The sequence below is a fragment of the Tursiops truncatus genome, chromosome 9 (genome assembly GCF_011762595.2).
Source record: "Tursiops truncatus isolate mTurTru1 chromosome 9, mTurTru1.mat.Y, whole genome shotgun sequence".
NCBI classification, from domain to species: Eukaryota; Metazoa; Chordata; class Mammalia; order Artiodactyla; family Delphinidae; genus Tursiops; species Tursiops truncatus.
This window is the reverse complement of record NC_047042.1, coordinates 51,281,275-51,300,664: the sequence shown is the minus strand read 5'-3', so window position 1 is coordinate 51,300,664 and position 19,390 is coordinate 51,281,275. Positions and strand designations below refer to the sequence as shown.

The following is a 19,390-nucleotide window of genomic DNA, read 5'->3' as shown; positions in this document are numbered from 1 at the left end:
CTTTATAGTCTGCTTTAATCTGCTTATATCATGGAGCTATAGTTAGTAGACTTATAAGCTCAGTTAATTTACCTTTGTTGATTAGGAATAAAAATGTATGTTTAGCTTCAAAAGAACGTTGTTGACATATTAGCTTTTGCTTCATTCAAAGCTCTACCCTAAAAAAAATGTAGGCAGGTAATGAAAATATTGGTGTCTAACAAGATCAAATATCTAATTACTTTATTGGATCAATTTTGTAGTGGACCTGGCATCAAAATCCCTCTCGAGTCTACTTTTCTTTCCTTATGTCCTACTGCTTCCCTAGTTTCTACTCTCTGTACTTTAAATGTGCCTGTCCCCACCCCTTCTGCACCTCTGTTTATGATAGATCCCTCTGTGTAACTAGCTTGCCTCCCCTTTCTACATGTCCACATCCTATCCCATCTTCAAGTCCCACTCATATTATGAAACTTTCCTGGCTTCTGACAAGATACTCTCTTTGAATAAACTTCAGTTATACTCCTCTAAGCCCTCTTCTTGACTAGGCCCTGACTTTGCCTCACCCCCACCCCTCCACCCCTGTCCTTTGCCAGGCTTGCATAACCCAGTTTTAGCAAGAATCCTGCTAAGTCAATTTAGAGAAAATCCCCCCGTCCTTGATATCTGATGGCTCTGGCCTGTATGCAGCAGGAATCTTGTTAGGTGAGTTTAGCATGAATCCCCTACCTGTGATGTCTCTTCTTAGTAATTTTCCATCCACCAATGATCCCCTAACCTGCTACTTGGCTATAAATCCCCACTTGTTCTTGTGGTATTCAGAGTTGAGCCCTATATCTGTCTCCACTGTTGCAATAGTCTTGAATAAAATCTTACTGTTTTAACAAATGTCAGAATATTTTTTTTCTTCTTTTTCCTAATTCAGCTACTGCCTTGCTTGATATCTCCTTTACCTCATATGTATGTAACATATTATCGTATGTATATAACTTATTCTTCAGCACCTGTTACAGTGCTATTAATAGATACTTAACAAACGTTAACTATGTAATGATTGGGGAAAATGTTTAGGAATGCTCTCATCAGGCCCTTTAAGTGTGAGAAGATACTTTGACATATGGCCCTTGGGAGTAGAGATTTGTAGTCAGGACATATGAAGTTCTTTCTTCAGCTATACATTTGATTATCATGGGTTTCAGTTTTTCTGAGTGTGAGGTTATATATCTGGGTTCATAGAGTAAAATCTGCTAGAGTGTCTATCCTGGAGATGATTTGAGTGATTGTTTCCTGTCACTGGGTTGCAGCACTCCCAGAAGACTGAATTCCGGCCAGGGCGACTCAGAGATCCTGTGCCCCATAGGCCCTGCTGGCCACCCCACCTCTGCCCCCCTGTGGCTGTCAACCCTATATACTGTCTCCACATTCAGGCCTCTATTGCTTGGCTAGCAGGGTTGCTTTCACCAATAAATCAAAATACAAGAGTCATGAGATTTTATGAAATAAAGAAGTCCTGGGGCCAGTTTCCTTAAAAGGAAAGTGTGAGCTTGTTTGAACTTGAGGCTTCCTGGGTTCTTTTCTCAGCCCATCCAGTAAAAAGATATATTATTAAACCATAACAAAAAAGTAGATGACCAAATATGGTAGGATACCATTTATAAAAATCTACACATAGGAAAAAAGTCTAGAAGATACATACATATGTTGAAGAATTTATCACTGAATAGTAGGATTATTGTTGATGTAAAAATTTTTCTGGGACTTCCCTGGTGGCACAGTGGTTAAGAATCCGCCTGCCACGGCAGGGGACATGGGTTTGATCCCTGGTCTGGGAAGATCCTACATGCCGCAGAGCAACTAAGCCCATGAGCCACAACTACTGAGCCTGCGCTCTAGAGCCCACAAGCCACAGCTACTGAGCCTGTGTGCTACAACTACTGAAGCCCGCACGCCTAGAGCCGGTGCACTGCAGCAAGAGAAGGCAGTGCAATGAGAAACCCGTGCACCGCAACAAAGAGTAGCCCCCGTTCGCTGCAACTAGAGAGAGCCCGTGCACAGCAACAAAGACCCAATGCAGCCATAAATAAATAAATAAAATAAAAAACTTTCTTTAAAATAATTTTTTTTCTGTATTTTCCAACTATTCTGCCATAAGCATGCATTACTTTTATAATTAGGGTAAGACTTATTAATGCCATTCTAAAATATATTGATTTATTTTGGGTTTTATAAAACATTATGAGAAAACGCAAAGAAGAATGACATTGCTTTGAGAGTAAGTAATTTGATCACAAGTGTCCGGTATAAGCAGAGTGCCTCTTTTGAATGAAGGGGAAATAGGAGGGTGTGAACCACACGCCTTTCTTCTGTGGTTCACACTTTAATTATTGCTACTCCACAGAGAATTTATGAGTATGGCTGTGAAGCCCAGTCTCCTAGTACCAAACTGTGGATCTACTGCTTCCAGCTGTGTGATTTAGAACTGTGCCTCAGATTCTTCGTAAAGTGGAGATAGCCATAGTATCTACCACACAGAGGTGCTGTAGTGATCTAAAGTCCTTGTTGAAGGCCTGCCACACTATAGGTGCTTTAACAATAGGGCTATTTAACATGAGTGCTAGTTTTGAATTAAAGACAACTGTCTTGATCTTAAACTTATTGGCTGTGTATAAAGTCATCTTACTCCAAATCAGACTGACTAATTTGTACTCTGGCTCTATTGCTAGGGTTTGGAAGTAATACTAGCATGGATCTTATCATACCAATTATATATGATTTTTATAAAGGTCTTTCTTTATGTAATCAGCTCTTTACTTATATATGAGTTAACCCTGCTCTTCAACATGTGTAGGTCGATTGTTTTCAACTTTATAGTTAATTGAATCATTTTTTAGTTTGACACTCTGCTTGCATATAAAGCAGTCCACCTTAGTGTGTCACTTTTATTTTTGGAGTACAGTCTTTTAGGTAATTCATGATGCTATAGCATTTTTCTCCAGTCCTTTTTGTCATAAAAGACAAATCAAACTAGATACATTTGGCTTTGCTTGATATTATCTTAATGTTTCATTTAAAAGGTATTTAACAATGACATATGTTCTATAATTATGAAAGTAATATATTTTAATTGGAGCAAATTAAAGTCGCTCATAATCCTTATGACTTGATATAAGTCCCCTAGTCCTTTAACCAAGCTGCTGTGTATTTATAATAATTTTCTTTGTTGATTCTTCATGGGCCATTGCAGCCAAATGAAAAAAGAAAACGGTAGCTTGCTGTCCTGTTTGTAACATAAACTGGAGGTGTGTGTGTGTGTGTGTGTGTGTGTGTGTGCGCGCGTGCGCGTGCGTGCATGCATCTTTATTAGAATGGGAGAATGGGTTGAGAATGGTTTGAACTCTGAATACCCCTACCTTAATGGCTCTCCTGGGCTGCTTTGTTTTATCCTGCTGTTCCAAACTTCACTTGATTTTGTGAGGCTGTGTTTGAATGGAAAATGCAAGATCTCTGTGGTTAACATTACTTGGCAGTGAGTATTTGGGGACTCTTCAAAGTCTCTTGGTGAATCAGTGACATGCTTTTTGGTGCATCTCAATTAACTTATTTGGAGATGCTTTTTTCCTGAGAGTGGAAGCTTGACCTCTCTCTCATGATGCTGAATATGTATGTCTCTACTAGAGGAAGGGGAACATTTACAACTCTGCTAGAGAAATGGGAACATCATGCTTTAAACATACCTTTGAACCAGGAAGCTTGAAATGCTGTAAGGTTGAGCATCGGACTTCATCCTCTTTTCTTTAATCCCAGCTCATGTAATGACTCACTGTGATTGTGGTGCTGTAGTTAGACTTTTAAAACAGAGAATTGTGAATTATTTTTATTTTTGGATGTAGTATAAGATATAGCATGTAAGAATTACCCAGAAGATAATAGGTAATCCAAGATAGGGAAAAATGATAATATCATCAAGAAGTATATCCATTTCTTTTCTGCTTGTTTGAAGCATTTTCTTTGGGAAAAAAAAAGCTACTGAAGATAAAAATCTATTTGAAGTGGCAACTTGACCTCAGAAGTAGAACATTTGATTTCTCTAGAAATATAAAATGCAGCCTTTCCAAAGACCTCAGTAATATGTTTCCCCACACAAGTGTGCTTGAAAACGGGACTAGAGAAAAACAACACAAAAAAACTCTCCTACTTCTTCTTTTTCTTTACCTTCACACTATCCTTTAATTCCTAGTTTTCAGTGCATATGAGTGTATAGAGATGTATGTTTAGGGATATGAATTGTTGTATGTTACAGCTGAAAACTTATAGAACTAACTAATACAGGAAGCTTCAAATCTCACTCTGTGTGAAAAATCAATCTCTAAAAACTTCTCATAATAAACTACATTTTACTTACTTTTTTTTTTGTGGTACGCGGGCCTCTCACTGTTGTGGCCTCTCCCGTTGCGGAGCACAGGCTTCGGATGCGCAGGCTCAGCGGCCATGGCTCACGGGCCCAGCCGCTCCGCGGCATGTGGGATCTTCTCGGACCGGGGTGCGAACCCGTGTCCCCTGCATCGGCAGGCAGACTCTCAACCACTGCGCCACCAGGGAAGCCCTACTTACTTTTTATGAAACCTTCCCATCTCATCAAAGAAATACGGCTCTTTTCTAGTAATTTTAGGGGTAGTATAACCAACCACCTTTACATCTATGGGTGTCCTGGGCATCTTTTCTATGCTTCCTGCCTTTTCTTGATAAGTTAACAATTCTTCCATTCTTTGTCTTTGATAACTTTGCTTATCTTTTTTTTTTTTTTAAAGAAACTTACCTTTGTTTATTATGCATTTTAGTTGTTTGATACTATCTTATTTCTTCTTTGGCTGGTAATCTCCTCAAGGGCTGTATGCATGTGACTTTTTGCTCTCCCCAGAATGGTTCCTTGTAACTGGAGGTATTCCAGAAGAATACCGACACATGTACAACCCCTTGCCCTAAAACTCTGGAAGGTTAATATATGAACATGGATGATAAAAGTCTCTCAAATGCAAACAAATATAGGACCAGATAACCACAGTACAATCCAGCTGAGTGAGGGAAGGAGAGGAAGCATCAGTAACTCAGGAAAAGCTTAGGTTGAAGTTTACACACAAAAGATGCTATTGGGGTAGAAACCAGTACAACTTACCTTCTGTTTTGCTTACATCATTGCTACCAAGGAGAGTTTGCTTTAAGCACTGAAGTGCAAAGCAAACATAGGAGTGAATTAAATTATCAAATGTCTTAGGAAGTCTGACAGTACTATGTTTTTCTAAGGAGTTCTGATTTAAGACCTGAGACGACTGTTTCACAGACTTTTAAAGAAATTGGGAGTTGAGATTGTCCCATAATTGTTAGTCATCTTTGAGGAACTATGAAAAATTGTAGAGACATTAGCAGCCTTGAGATGTCCAAATGTTCACAGAAGAAGATGGAAATGGTGTGGCTTCCTCCCTGCATGCCTTTCTCATTTCCCCTCCTCCAGTGGAAAATTGTAGGACAGATTATCACTCAGATTATTTCTGAGTAAATCAAAATAGGAAGAAAAATAATGATCTAGGAGTTCATAAAAAAATTATGTCATACCTAAATAACCTTAATTCCTCTTTCTGATGAGATTGTTAAGCTAGTGGACTGGAACACTGTGGATGCTGGGTATCTGCTTGTTTTTCAAACATGGGTAAATGTTCTGATTATGTTGTGGTAGGTAAGAGAGTCATCGACAGTTGAGTGATATGCTGTTTCTGGTGGTGGATTTAAAACAGGTTGGTAAGAGTGGTAGGGTTTCTTAGTACCTATTACACGGTAAAGGGTTGACTCATTTGTTCACCATGGAGCTCTAACTGTGTGCCAGATGCAGATTTTCCAGCACAGTCCAATGGTAGAGGCAGAAGGTCAGTGCAGTGGTTTGGGACAGAGGGCCATGGAGAGGAAGGGCCGGATTAGAGAGTTTGAAAGTGAAAAGGGAAGGAGGGAGGGGGGAAAAGAGAGAGAAAGAGAAGACAGTCAATGAAGCCACGTCCCCCAAAGGTGGATGGGGTATGTGTCAAGAGTGTGGTGTCCAAGAGCACTGCCCTGGACCTCATCCTGTTCAGTGTTTCTATGCTACCTCAGAGAAGGACACACAGAAGGATAGTTAGCCAGTGCTTGTCAAAAACAAGATTAGAATTTAGACAGGAGAGGTTTGAGCAGTTGGTTGCTGCTGACAAGTTGGAATCTTATTAGGAATAAATCAAACTCCTGAAATTATGTTTAAAAAGTGAATTATTAGGCCTAGGGCAAGTTAGAGATGGTGTGATTGCAGGGCCCATGAAGAAAACTCAGGGGTTTTAATTGTTGGCAAGATCCATGAGTTAATAGTGTTTTGTGCTGATCACAGGCGAATACATGCTGAGGCCAAATGAGTACCAGTTGAGTTTCTGGAATGGGGCAGGGTAGTCTCCCAGTCCACTCAGCACTTATCAGACCACATCTGGTAGTGTGTACACCTTGGCAAGCACATTTCACAAGGGGATAATCAGCCCCGACTTACCAAAGGCTTGCAACTAGGACTGTGAGGGCGCTCAAAATAGTTGAAAAAATTTGAACGTTTACCGAGAAAAAGGAGACTTCAGTGTTGGAGAGACCAGACAAAGGAAGAAAGACAACGAGCACGTGATGTCGGAACCTGAAGGCTTATTTAACACAGTGGTTCTCAACCCTGGTTACACTTTACAGTCACCCAGGATGCTTTTAAAAAATACGGATGCTAGGACCCCACACTGCACCAACTAAATCAGGGGTGGAGCCAGGCATGGTTATGTTTTAAAGCTTTCCAGTTGATTTAAAAATGTAGTCAGGGGTGAGAACCTGTACCTTGGTTTCTGTGCAGCCACAGAGGCAGGTGCCAGCTCCAGGCCTTGCCTGGTGCCTGCAGAGGGCAGCCAAAACAGCAGTCCCTACTCTACCTGCTTCCAGAGGCTGTCAGGATGGAATCTCCTCTGCCTCACACCACTGTTTACCACAGGCATGGTATAAAACGCCCTGGTGGTTTATTATCTTTCAGACCTCACCCCCGTATTTCGCACTGTATCTCCTACTCTGGCCCGTCCCCATGTCCTTCAGGCTCTTTTTATGTTGTCTAGATCTAGATCTAGAATACTGTTTTCTGATTTACAAATGCTTACGTGTGTTCGACTTTCTTCTGAGTGTTTACTTCTGCTTTAACAGAAAATTGGCTCTCTCTTGAAGTTATTGCTTCCCTTGAAGTCCTCCAAATGGCTCACAAGTTTTTATGTCTAGCCTAAACTTCTGTCTAGACTAAGATCCTCCCAAATAGGACTCTTGATTCTCTGTCTAAATCTCTTCTTCTTTGGTTTCCCTTGAGTCAGTACACGTGCCTCCATCCACACAGAAACTAAAGTCAGGACGTTTGGAGTCATCCTTTACCACTTGCCCTATGCCCAATTCAGTTTATCCTAACAGTCTCTTGATTCTGTCTTCAGAATATTGTTTTCCTTTTCCCCATTGCTCTTACCAATACCCTGGTACTTTGTGACCACCATCTTTCCCCTGGACCACTGTAGTAGCTGCCTGACCGCCCTCCCTGCTCCCACTATTGTGCTCCTTCAGGCTGTTCTCTACACGATAGTGAGGGAGCTGCAGACACACAATTTAATCATATTATCCCCTTTCTTAAGATTTCCCGGTGATTTTTTTTTAAATCAGTCCTTTCTGTGGCCCTTAAGGGCCTGCATGATCTGGCTCTCCTGTCCCTCTCTGCACGTCCCCCTCTCCTACCCCCTGCCGGCCAACAAGCTCCAGCCACTCTTTCTTTCTTATAGCTTTGTTTAACACATTGTGTTCTCTGCCCCTGGGCTTTTGTACAGGTTGTTCCATCTGCCTGGAATGTTCTTTGCTTACTCTTCTATATTTCTTGTTTCAGCTTAAATGTCACATTTTCAGAGAATCCTTCCCTGTCTAATCTAAAATAGGTTCTTCTTTTTTTTTTTTAATTGAAGTATAGTTGACTTACAATGTTTCGGGTGTACAGCAAAGATATTCAGTTGTACACACGTATATATATTCTTTTTCAGATTCTTTTCCATTATAGGTTATTATAAGATATTGAATATAGTTCCCTGTGTTATACAGTAGGTCCTTGTTGGTTATCTATTTTATACATAGTAGTGTGTATATGTTAATGCCAAACTCCTAATTTATCCCTGTCCACCCCCGCTTCCCCTTTGGTAACCATAAGTTTGTTTTCTGTGTCTGTGAGTCTATTTCTGTTTTGTAAATAAGTTCATTAGTATCATTAAAATAGGTTCTTTATCTCTTTTATGGCATGCTGTGATATTCCTTCATTGCATTTATCCCAACTTGTATTGGGTATGTTTTTTAATTTTTAAAGAACTTCTTATGGAGTTTTGATAAACCCCCATCAGTTTCCAACACTGACAACCTGTGTCTAATCTTGTTTCATCTGTATTCATTCCTTCCAATTATTTTGAAACAAACCCCAAACATCATATTATTTCATTTTATAATTTTTTCTTTAACAGATAAGGCCTCTATTTTAAAACACCGAACCATAATGCCATTATCACATGTAAAAAATTTAACAATTTCTTTATCATCAAATATATAGTCAGTGTTAAAATAAACTTTGTTGGAATCAAGATAAAATTGGGTCCATACATTGCAATTAATTGCCATTAGTTCATCTCTCTCTTTTAATCTATGGGTTCTCCCCTCCTTTTTTTCTTGAAATTCATTTGTTGAAGAAACAGGTTCATTTCTCTATGGTTTCCTGTAGTCCGGAGTTTTCTGATTATATCCCAATGCTGTTATTTAACTTGTTCCCTTATCTCCTTGAAATAAGTAGTTAGATTTGGATGTGGTCAGATTCCAGTTGGATTGATTCCATTGAGGGGGATGAATGCTTCCATCAGGGGGCACATAATATCTGGTAGCTTCTTTTTGTGACTTTAGCAACCATTAATGGTGATATTCAAATTCTGTCATTCCCTCTTCATTTGTTACATGCAGTGCATCTATGCAGAGAAACTTCACTTATGAACTATCTGTTTACACTGAGGTACAGTGTATGCGAAAGTATATGAAAAGGGAAGGTAAATGCTTGACATATTCTCTTTAACAGTTTTTAAACTAATGAGATGGTTCCGTAGTACTCTCGAAATGTGACTCATGAGTTTCTTTTAAAGTCTCATTATAAACTTATTTATTTAATTCCTTTCAATCACAGGTATTAGTTTAGTGATGCTTAAATTGTCCCGTTTGAAGAGCGAGCACCTCCTGTCTCCCTTTGGTGTATGTCAGCCGTCTTTGTAGTTACATGTTTTACGCCTGTCTCCTCGGTGAGACTTAAGTGCAGGGACCATGTCTGGGTTGTTTATTCTTTATCCCAAGCACAAAATCACAGTCTCTCAATTAGTATTTGTTGACTAGGAGGCAGGATATTAAAACTTAATTAAGGGCAGGGCTGTCTTGTGGAAGAGCATTTAGTTTAGTCTTGGTGGACTCAGACCTGGAATCAGAGAGTAGAAGTTACAGGAAGCAAATTTTGGCTCAGCATAAAAAAGGACTAAGTAATTTGGGTATTTTAGAGGGGTTGAGTTCCACCAAAGTCTTTTGAGGAGCTACTGTGCTCCAGGGAGTGAGAGGACAAAGACAATCCAGCCAGTCAGGATTTTGTTGTCTGTTCAGGAGCTTGAATGATCACTGAGGTTACTTCTACTTTTTAAGGTAATATGACTCTCAAATCCTTTATTGACAGATTTTATTTTTGGAAAGGTACAAGTTTTAAATTATTGAAATGTAATTATTTTATTTTCTCCCATGAACAATATATATTGCTCTAATTTTATGTTTCAAAGTATTATGAGGTTTTACATTTAATAAAACATCATTATCAATATTTTGTCAAATGTACAAACTCATAATAATTGTTGGTTGAGCACACCCTTTTTCTCAGTACATTAAATCATTAGACTTTTTGCATTATTAATCACATCCTAATAAGTAGCCATTATGCTATTCTCTTATAAATCTTTGGATTTTTTTTTAAAGAAATTAACTTAACAGAAATGGCATTAGTCTTTTTCCTCTTCTCTCTGCATTATATTGATAAAGATTAGGGTGAGGGCTTCCCTGGTGGCGTAGTGGTTGAGAGTCCGCCTGCCAATGCAGGGGACGCAGGTTCGTGCCCTGGTCCGGGAAGATCCCACATGCCGCGGAGTGGCAGGGCCCGTGAGCCATGGCCGCTGAGCCTGCGCGTCCGGAGCCTGTGCTCCACAACAGGAGAGGCCACAACAGTGAGAGACCCGCGTACCGCAAAAAAAAAAAAATTAGGGTGAGGTGTGATTACTGACAAATTACCTTGAAATTCTAAATTTACTTTTCCAGAATAAAGTATTGTAGATAACACTTTTAGAATATTTCAGAATATCAGAGGTTAAATAGTATTGAGATGATTTCTGATTTATACCTGAATATAAATTGAATTTAGGTGGAAATAGCAAGGCCATGAATATTTAGTTGTTTTTAATTTTTGAAGTGTGTATGTGAGACAGTATAGTCAGCGTTCCAACAGTGTCCTAAGAGGGAATTAATCAAAGAAGCACTAATGGTAAAACCTTTAAAATGTTTTTAATGACTTTGCCAAAAATTCATAAGTTCAGCTCAAAATATTGTCCTTGACGTACTCCGCCTTGCCATTGTCACTCCCTCAGTAGTAACTACATTTCCTTGTATTGCTTCTAAACCAATACAGTAAGGAAACAAAACCATTGTATCTCCCTGCACTCAGTATTGTTTTCCATAGCAGTTTCTCTTGAGACAAAATCATAATGGAAGAGAGAGGCAGAATATATTAAATTTACCAGAGTATATTAAATTTCTTTTAGGTGTATTGCCTTAATTTCCTTTATGTCCTCTACACATAATTTCTTCTAGGTGTAAGCACATGAACACTATTTTCAAAGATGGCCTAGATAATATTTGTTATTTTGTTTTATTGTACTAAGTTATCTTATGAATTTGAGGTAACTAATGTGATAGAAAACCTTTAGGCTTTCCTTTGAGGACTGTCTGTAAGGAAATTCTCTTTGTGCATCGTCTTTTGAGCCGGACAAGTTTACCCTAAGTGGCGAGTTTTCCTTTATAGGGTTCACAAAATGTTAAAGTAACAAATGCATGAAAAAATGAGTAGGCTGTGCTCCTTATTCAAAACTTCTCGATCGTGCGTAATCCACACAAGATCATTTTATTATTTACAAACTTAGGGCACATAGATTTGTGGACAGAATTTCTGAAGTTGGCAGAGATTTGGATCTGTGGTTAGGACCGGTTTGAAAGCTGGATCCACTCTAGTGTGGCTTTGCCAGGACAGCCAGCCTCTCCATGTCTGTGCGTGGATAGCTCTGTGCTCGGACGTTCCCCTGGCTTTTCCTCCTGATGCAGTTGACAGCTGTTCCTGTGTGACATGCGGACTAAAGCAGTGTCACTTGTCCTTGGGCCTGAAGTGAGCTTCACAGTGAGGACACGCTGGGAAAGGCAGTGGTTGGAAGAATTAGAAAAGAGTAAAGAATCTCTGAAATTAAAACAGCTCCCTAGATAGCTTAGAATAACTAGACACAAACCTGGCAATATCTCCAATAGAAAGTTCTGTGGTGATATTAACACAATTGAAAGCATTTTTTTTGCTATATTATTTACCTGAATTAATGTTTCCATTGCCAATCAAGCCTTGATTACCTTCTATTTATTAGCCTTTGATTTAATTAATAAAACTGTTAAAGAGAAATCTTCAGTGTTTTCCTGTAAACAGCTCTAATTTATTGATTCAGTTTGAATTTTGTAATTATTCTAAAGAACTTCAATGTTTGAAGTATGTGTTTTGAATACTTAATAAAATAGTTTAAACCATACAAGGTAATTATTAGATACCATGTTTATTTTTTCATAGAATAATAGGTATCTTCTTTTGATATCTCTAAAAAAATGACATTTTGTTAGAGTTCGTCACTTAGAATTTGAAGTGTTTCAGTCGGTACTAAAGTTAAAAAAATATGCCCCAAAGGTAGACTATTAGAAAATGTGTAATGTTATTTTTTCAAAAGGTACCTTTTCCAAAAGTGGAGCCAGTGACTTATGTTTTTTCTAGACTTTATAACTGAGGGATTCAGTAGTTGGTGAGTGTCTAGACATGTAGAGAAAAACTAATTAAGAAAAGAGAGTCACAATGACTCTTAGGTTAGAGGCTATTTGATAATCAATATGGTTCTTAATGGGAAACCAATGAAGCAGTTGGAGAAGAGGGAAATACTGGTTACTAGTCTGGGCTCAGATTATTAAAGATAGTGAGGGTTCTGAAACATGTCTGTTGGGTGAAAAAGGTTAATTAACAAAGCATTCTATAAATTCTAAAATCTTAAGGAAATGAAAACTTTCTATATCTTCATGCATCATCAAAAACAAAGAGACTGAACCTTTAATTTGAAAAAAGAAAACAAATAAACATGAAAGAAGATATTGAAATCTTTTTATAAATTTTATATTTTTGAAATTATTGAAAATAATAATTTTATACTTTATTCTTGAGATACTTATAGGTATGAGGAAAGAAATATCAGTATATTAACATTATTAATATTCAGTCAATAAAGTATTTTGAGGGCTTCCCTGGTGGCGCAGTGGTTGAGAGTCTGCTTGCCGATGCAGGGTACACGGGTTCGTGCCCCGGTCCGGGAAGATCCCACATACCACGGAGCGGCTAGGCCCGTGAGCCATGGCCACTGAGCCTGTGCGTCCGGAGCCTGTGCTCCGCCAACGGTAGAGGCCACGACAGTGAGAGGCCCACGTACCGCAAAAAAAAAAAAAAAAAAAAAGTATTTTGAGAGTCTACTCTGTGCCAGACAGTTTTAGGCATTGGGCATGTAACAGTTAACAAAACAGAAAAAGAGTTCCTTTTCTGTATTCTCCTGGAGCTAATAATCTAGTATAAATTTTAAGGAATTTTTTAGTTTCATATGATGTAATACATAAAATCTAAATGCCTTTAACTGCTGTGATTATCGTAACTATAAGAAATTGATAGTTGGAGGTTTTAACTCACGGAGAGTTGTGCTTCAGAATCAGGATCCCATTAACTTGGATCTTATTCTTTTATGCAGTTTATCATAGTAAATATGTTCAAAATTTTTTTCGCCACAAAAATAATGCACACTAGCCTACGAGATTGCTTAAATGTGTTCCTTCTCTAGTTGCATTTAAAGCATGAGTGCTGGTTCAATTAAAGGCTCTTCTCCTTTCAGTGTATTACAGGGGACTCATAGTTTCATGGTCTCAGAGTGTGTTTTAAGCAGATAGCCTTCCAAAATCACAAATTCCTGTATTCTAGAATTCAGTTCACGGTATATGCAAGCCAGTGATCTCAAGGGAAAGGGAAAAGCTTTGTGGGAAGAAGTTTGTATGTGTTTTTTATGGGTGAGGGGAGAATATCGATAAATGAAGGCAAAATTCCAAGCAGTTCCTGGAATCAGTTCCTGCCTCCTCAGGGAGCCAGTGACGAGCTCAGCTGGGCTGAGAAAATCTGTGCAGATGTGAGTACTGACTGCATCCCAGCCCCAAGCCCTGCCAGAGGCCTCCCTTAGTCATAAAGGGCAAAATGGCCAGCACAAGTCACACTCACCAGTTGAACCCCATGTGAGTATTAATTTTTTGCTTGCACCTGGGTACCTAGAGCATAATCGGGATTAGAAGAAAATCAAGGTGATGTACTCATGAGAGGAGAGTTGCAGAGCAGAAAAGCGGCAGGCCTGTCCTCCCAGCTGAGAGCCACAAGGGAAAATAAACATGACTCCTAGCCTTGAGGAGACGGCACATTGTGGAGCGTTATAACTGGATGTCCTTTGACTACTGTAACCAATAATATATTTCAACAATCCGTTTGATGAGGGATGCCACTAGGATGGTTGGGCTGTGATGATTCCCTTGACCTTTGTGCCTGTGGCAGTTGTTTTTTTTGTTTGTTTGTTTTTTATCGAAAACAGACCAATTGGTTGCAGTTCTTTACAAAGAGACATTCAAATTCTTTATTTCAGACTCAGGCACTGGATTCTCTGGGCCACATGAGCTCTCCTTTGCTGATTCCATAGCCTCTAAAGATTTTTGGTTGCAATTTAAATTACAGTAAGAAACCATTTTTCACCTATCAGATTGGCAAAATCAATGGTTGATAACATAGTATATACTGGTAAAGGGGAAACAGGAGCTCCTGTCTTCTATAGGTTGTATAAATTGGTACAGCCTGTACGTAGGATAATTTCTCAGTGTCATCAGAGTTAGAATTTAGAGATACACATTTTTTTTTTTCTTGGCTGTCCACACCCTACTTTGTTTTTTTTTCCCAACATCTTTATTGGAGTATAATTGCTTTACAATGGTGTGTTAGTTTCTACTTTATAACAAAGTGAATCAGCTATACATATACATATATCCCCATATCTCTTCCCTCTTGTGTCTCCCTCCCTCCCACCGTCCCTATCCCACCCCTCTAGGTGGTCACAAAGCACTGAGCTGATCTCCCTGTGCTATGCGGCTGCTTCCCACTAGCTATCTGTTTTATATTTGGTAGTGTATATATGTACATGCTACTCTCTCACTTCGTCCCAGCTTACCCTTCCCCCTCCTCGTGTCCTCAAGTCCATTCTCTAATAGGTCTGCGTCTTTATTCCTGTCCTGCCCCTAGGTTCTTTGTGACCTTTTTTTTTTGTTTTTAGATTCCGTATATATGTGTTAGCATACGATATTTGTTTTTCTCTTTCTGACTTACTTCACTCTGTATGACAGACTCTAGGTCCATCCACATTTTACTTTTAGGAATTTGTCTTACAGATGTATTTTTACATGGATGAAATTATGGCCAAGAATATTTATTATATCATTGTTTTATGGCCAAAAATTGGGAACCTGCTAAATGCCTATCAGTAGAGGACTGGCGTTAAATTAAGCATACTACACTCATACAAAGGAACACCCTGTGGTCTTTGAAAAGCAAGAGACAATTTTCTATGAATTTATGAGGAAGTCACCAAAGTATATCGAGTGATAAAAATAATATACACTGTACCCTGTATGCCATATTACCATTTGTGTGTGTGTTAAGTATATACGTTAAGCTAAGTTACCTCTCTGAGGTAAGTGGTGACCTCAGAGGGTGGGAACTGGCGGGGAGATTTACTTTTCATTAAATGCTTTGTGTTTCTTTTACTTATTTTAATTAAGGAAGTATGTTGGTAAGCCTAGTCAAGGTAGAAAGTAGAGCAGGCAACTAGAAGACCAATATAGATAATCATGTCTTTATTTTATTAACAGAATAGATTGGATAAAAAGTTATCTGCCTAGCGTAATCTTACTTTTAATTAGAGCTGATACACATTTGGAATGTGTCTAGAAGAAACATCTGCTTTGGATAGGTCTTGTGTAATTTTGTAATAGTAAAATATTCTTAACTTTTATTTTGATGGTATACTGCATTATAAAACACAATTAGACTAATGTAATTTTAGGAGGCTCTAGTAAAAAAAAAATAGTGAAAAAGGGAGGAATGGGTGATGTTGAGAGAGAGACAGACAGAGACAGAGAAAGAAGAGGGAAGAGAGAAGGAAGAAGACTGAGTGTCAGGTTTCCATCCTTGGGGATTGAATGACTTCAACTTAAGACTGAAGATAAAGACATTTCAGCAAAAGAAACAGAGGCGCTATTGGAGAAACAAAGGGAGAGTGTTATTTTGACGACTTGAGTTTTAATTAATCTGTGAATAATTGATCGAACATGGTGTTTTTGTTAAGCACTAGTTTCATTTTGGAAAGAACATAGAGTGAATCACAGAAAACTTCAGTTAAATCTTGGACTATGCAAGTGCGAATATTTAAAATGTGAATATTTAAAGTGTGACTATTTATGATGATGATACAGGATTCCCAGCCTTACTGAAATTAATCTTGTTGTGGTGGCATAATTGAGTCCTGACATTTTCAGTGCAAAAATGCATAAAATATAAATTGTAAGGAAGACAATTAGAACCATAACGGGAACATATTTTCACGGATTTGCTTCTCATCTTTTGTTTTGTTTCTCCAGGGTAAATGGAAAGTTGGTAGCCCTGAAGGTGATCAGGCTGCAAGAAGAAGAAGGTACACCTTTCACAGCTATCAGGGAAGGTAGGCATTTTCTCTTGTTATCTTTGCTTTTGTGTTTGCATGATGCCCATAGGTGTTTACCTATTATGCACCTCTGAATATGCTGCGTTTCTAAATTACATAGTTATATTTCTAATTGGAATGTGTAAACTGAAATTTAAAAATCAGTACCTCTTACGATCATAGCAATTCATGTTAAATAAAATAAAACTATCCTGCTATATACTCAGGTGTGGAGAAAAAAACTGCTGTGCATTGATGGTGAGACTGTCACTAACTGAGGAATCTTACACGTCTGATTTTGTTTGCAGAGCTCCACGCACATATTAATCTAGAGTTACTCTATATTCATGACTTTTAAGGAAAGTTCTTAAAAATGAGGGGATTATGCCACCTTGTTAGTCTTTTGTATTTCTTCTTTCTTGATTTTTGTTCCTGTTCTTTAATATATTTTCTATTGTTTTTTCTTACTGATTTATAGATGCTCTTTATATATCAGCATCATGTATGTTGTAATATTTTCTTCCATTCTGTCATTTTTCTAAAAAGTCTTTTTAACAGTTATTTGATACATATAAATTTTAAATTTTTATGAGATGAAATTGCTCTATCTTTTGCTTTATTACTTCCTGCATAGTTTCTCTACTTCAGGAGAATGAAATACCTTCTTTTATTAGTGGGATCTTTTCAGTTCACTTTCAGAAATTTTAGTATTAATAACTTCACCTCTACTACATTGTTAAAAGTACAAATCTTGAAATAAGACTTCAGTTTATTTTTGCATTGAAGGAACCACAGTTACTTTTCTGCTGCTCCACAGCAAGATAAATAACAGAGATTTACTTCAATAGTATTGTTAAGATATTGATGAACTAAATGTAATCTGTCACTGGTCTGATTTGTTTTCCTGACCAGGGATTGAATCTGGACCACAGCAGTGAAAGCCTGGTATTCTAACCACTAGGCCACCAGGGAACTCCCAAGAAGTCTACTTTCTGTTTCACTTTCTCACCTTTCATTCTCCTTTTCATACCACTTCAGTTTAGTTTCTATCATTCCTGTTTAGCTAACACCAGATTTTCCAAGTGGGTAGCTTTTCTCTCTCTCTGTGTTGTCTCCTTTTCTAAATATTATGGAGTTTTAGGACAGGGAAGGGGCCTTCTTTTCTCTAATCAGCACTCTTTCCCATGTGATTTTATTCATGAATTAAATAGCAGCTATAACATGATGACTTACACATGCCTCTCTTTAGCTAAGACCCTGTCTTTGTTTCCATTCTCACACATCCTTCTGCCTACCTGGCATTTCCTCTTGAATCCAGTAATATATAAAAATGATAATATATCACTCTCAAGTGAGGTTTATTCCAGGAATAAAATATTTGTATTTGGTCTGATGGGATTGGAAACCACTGGCTGAGATGGAGCAATGGGTTCCCATTGAGCTGTGAATTTGATTATGGTAGACCCTCAATGTTAAAGAGTAGGAGAGGGGCAGAGAGTTGCTGGGCCAAGAGAGAAGCAGAAGGAAAATGATACTGGGCAGCAGGCATGCTCCTTAGCATGTGGGGTGTGCACTAGAATTAACCAGCCTAACCTTGTTAATGGTGCCTTCCCAGATTCAAGGTTAAGAGGAAGTTCCTAATGATATTAGAGGATCCGGCTTTGACAGTTGGGTCGATCAGTGGGAAGCTCAAGGGAAGAAGCAAGTAGGGTTATATGAAAGTTTTTGATGATCTGTCTGTTCATACTGGCTGGGTATGAGGCAAGGCCCTTGGGCACATGGTAAACCTTGAGATAAGCTTAGGAGCTGCCCCCCCCCCCCCCCCCCCCCCCCCCCCGGCTGCGGTCCTGTCATAGAATGCAGGGCTCTGTAGGTGGGACCTGGTTCTGTGGGTTAGAGAGCCTCTGAAGACTTTTGAGCTGAGTGTATTAGGAGGATAAATCTGATATTAGGATGTGATATAGATTAGATAAGGAGGAAGCCAGAAGCTGATAAATCAGTCATTCAGAGCAGTGCAGATTTGAAATCATGAGGATTTATTAGAAAGCAGTGACAAAAAATGATGTTGCTGAGAAAGAAATGCCAAACCTAGGTGAATTATTAGTTATAGGCAATTTGAGAGGGAAATATCAATGGTTTTGAGTTTGAATGAGTAAAAACAATGGTGCCAGAGAGAGAAATAGTTTTTGATTGCATGGAGAATTGCTTTTAATACTTTGCAGTTTGAAAGGGCTATTATCCAATTTAACCTTCACATTAGCCTTTTGAAGGTTCTTTTTTGGGGGGTGTAGAATTTATATTGTTTGTGAATTCGTATTACTAATATGGAATTGAGGCTCAGAGAGGTTAGATGACTTGTCCAAGGACTTGAATCTTGGACCTAGACTTTCTTAGATTATAAAACAGTGTCCATACTAACTTTGTGGAGTAGTTGATTGGGGTTTTACACATTGGGGCTTGAGTTCATGAGACATCTATACAAAAATGTCTTTTTGTGATGGGGAAGTGTAGCTCACAAGAGGCCAGCATGAACAGTATATATTAACATGGTCTTTAACAAGTTGAACAAGTGGTAAGATTTTTATGGGAGAGAACTTTGAGTGAAAACAGAGAGCTAAATTGCAAGACAGTGTAGTGAGTCAGAAAGCCTCATATTAGAGTCTGGAAAGCTGGGTTTTGATCCTGACTGTTTTTCATCACCATGCTAGTTTGCTAGGGCTGCCATAACACAGTACCACAGACTGAGTGGCTCAAACAGCATCTCATGGTTCCGGAGGCTAGAAGTCCGAGGTCAAGGTGTCAGGGCCCACCTTCTGATGGCCATGAAGAAAGGATTTGTTTCAAGCCTTTCTTGGTGAATAGATGGCTGTCTTTTCCCTGTGTCTTCACATCATCTTCTCTCTGTGCCTTTGTCCAAATTTCCTTTTCTTATAAGGACACCAGTCATATTGGATTAGGGTCCAGTGACCTCACTTAATTACCTCTGAAAAAAATTCGATTTCAAATACCATCATATCCTGAGGTGGTGGAGTTAGGACTTCAACATATGCATTTTGGGAGACAAAATTCAATCTGTAACATCACCTAAGGGTGTTGGGCCTCAGTAACCCTACTTGCAGAACACAGGAGTTGGTTTGTGCCATCAGGAACCATCTACCTCTGCATTATGGTTTTGATTT

At 38.6% G+C, this 19,390-nt stretch overlaps 1 protein-coding gene across 5 annotated transcripts in view; it reads left to right on the top strand.

Annotated features, from left to right (window-relative positions):
* CDK14 (cyclin dependent kinase 14) overlaps nucleotides 1-19,390 on the top strand; it is a 618,912-nt gene that overhangs the window by 220,776 nt on the left and 378,746 nt on the right. For all 5 annotated transcript variants that reach the window (XM_073809735.1, XM_073809734.1, XM_073809736.1 and 2 more), the window contains one exon: nucleotides 16,150-16,229. In XM_073809735.1, coding sequence (XP_073665836.1) covers nucleotides 16,150-16,229 — 80 coding nt within the window. The remainder of the gene's footprint in view (nucleotides 1-16,149; nucleotides 16,230-19,390) is intronic.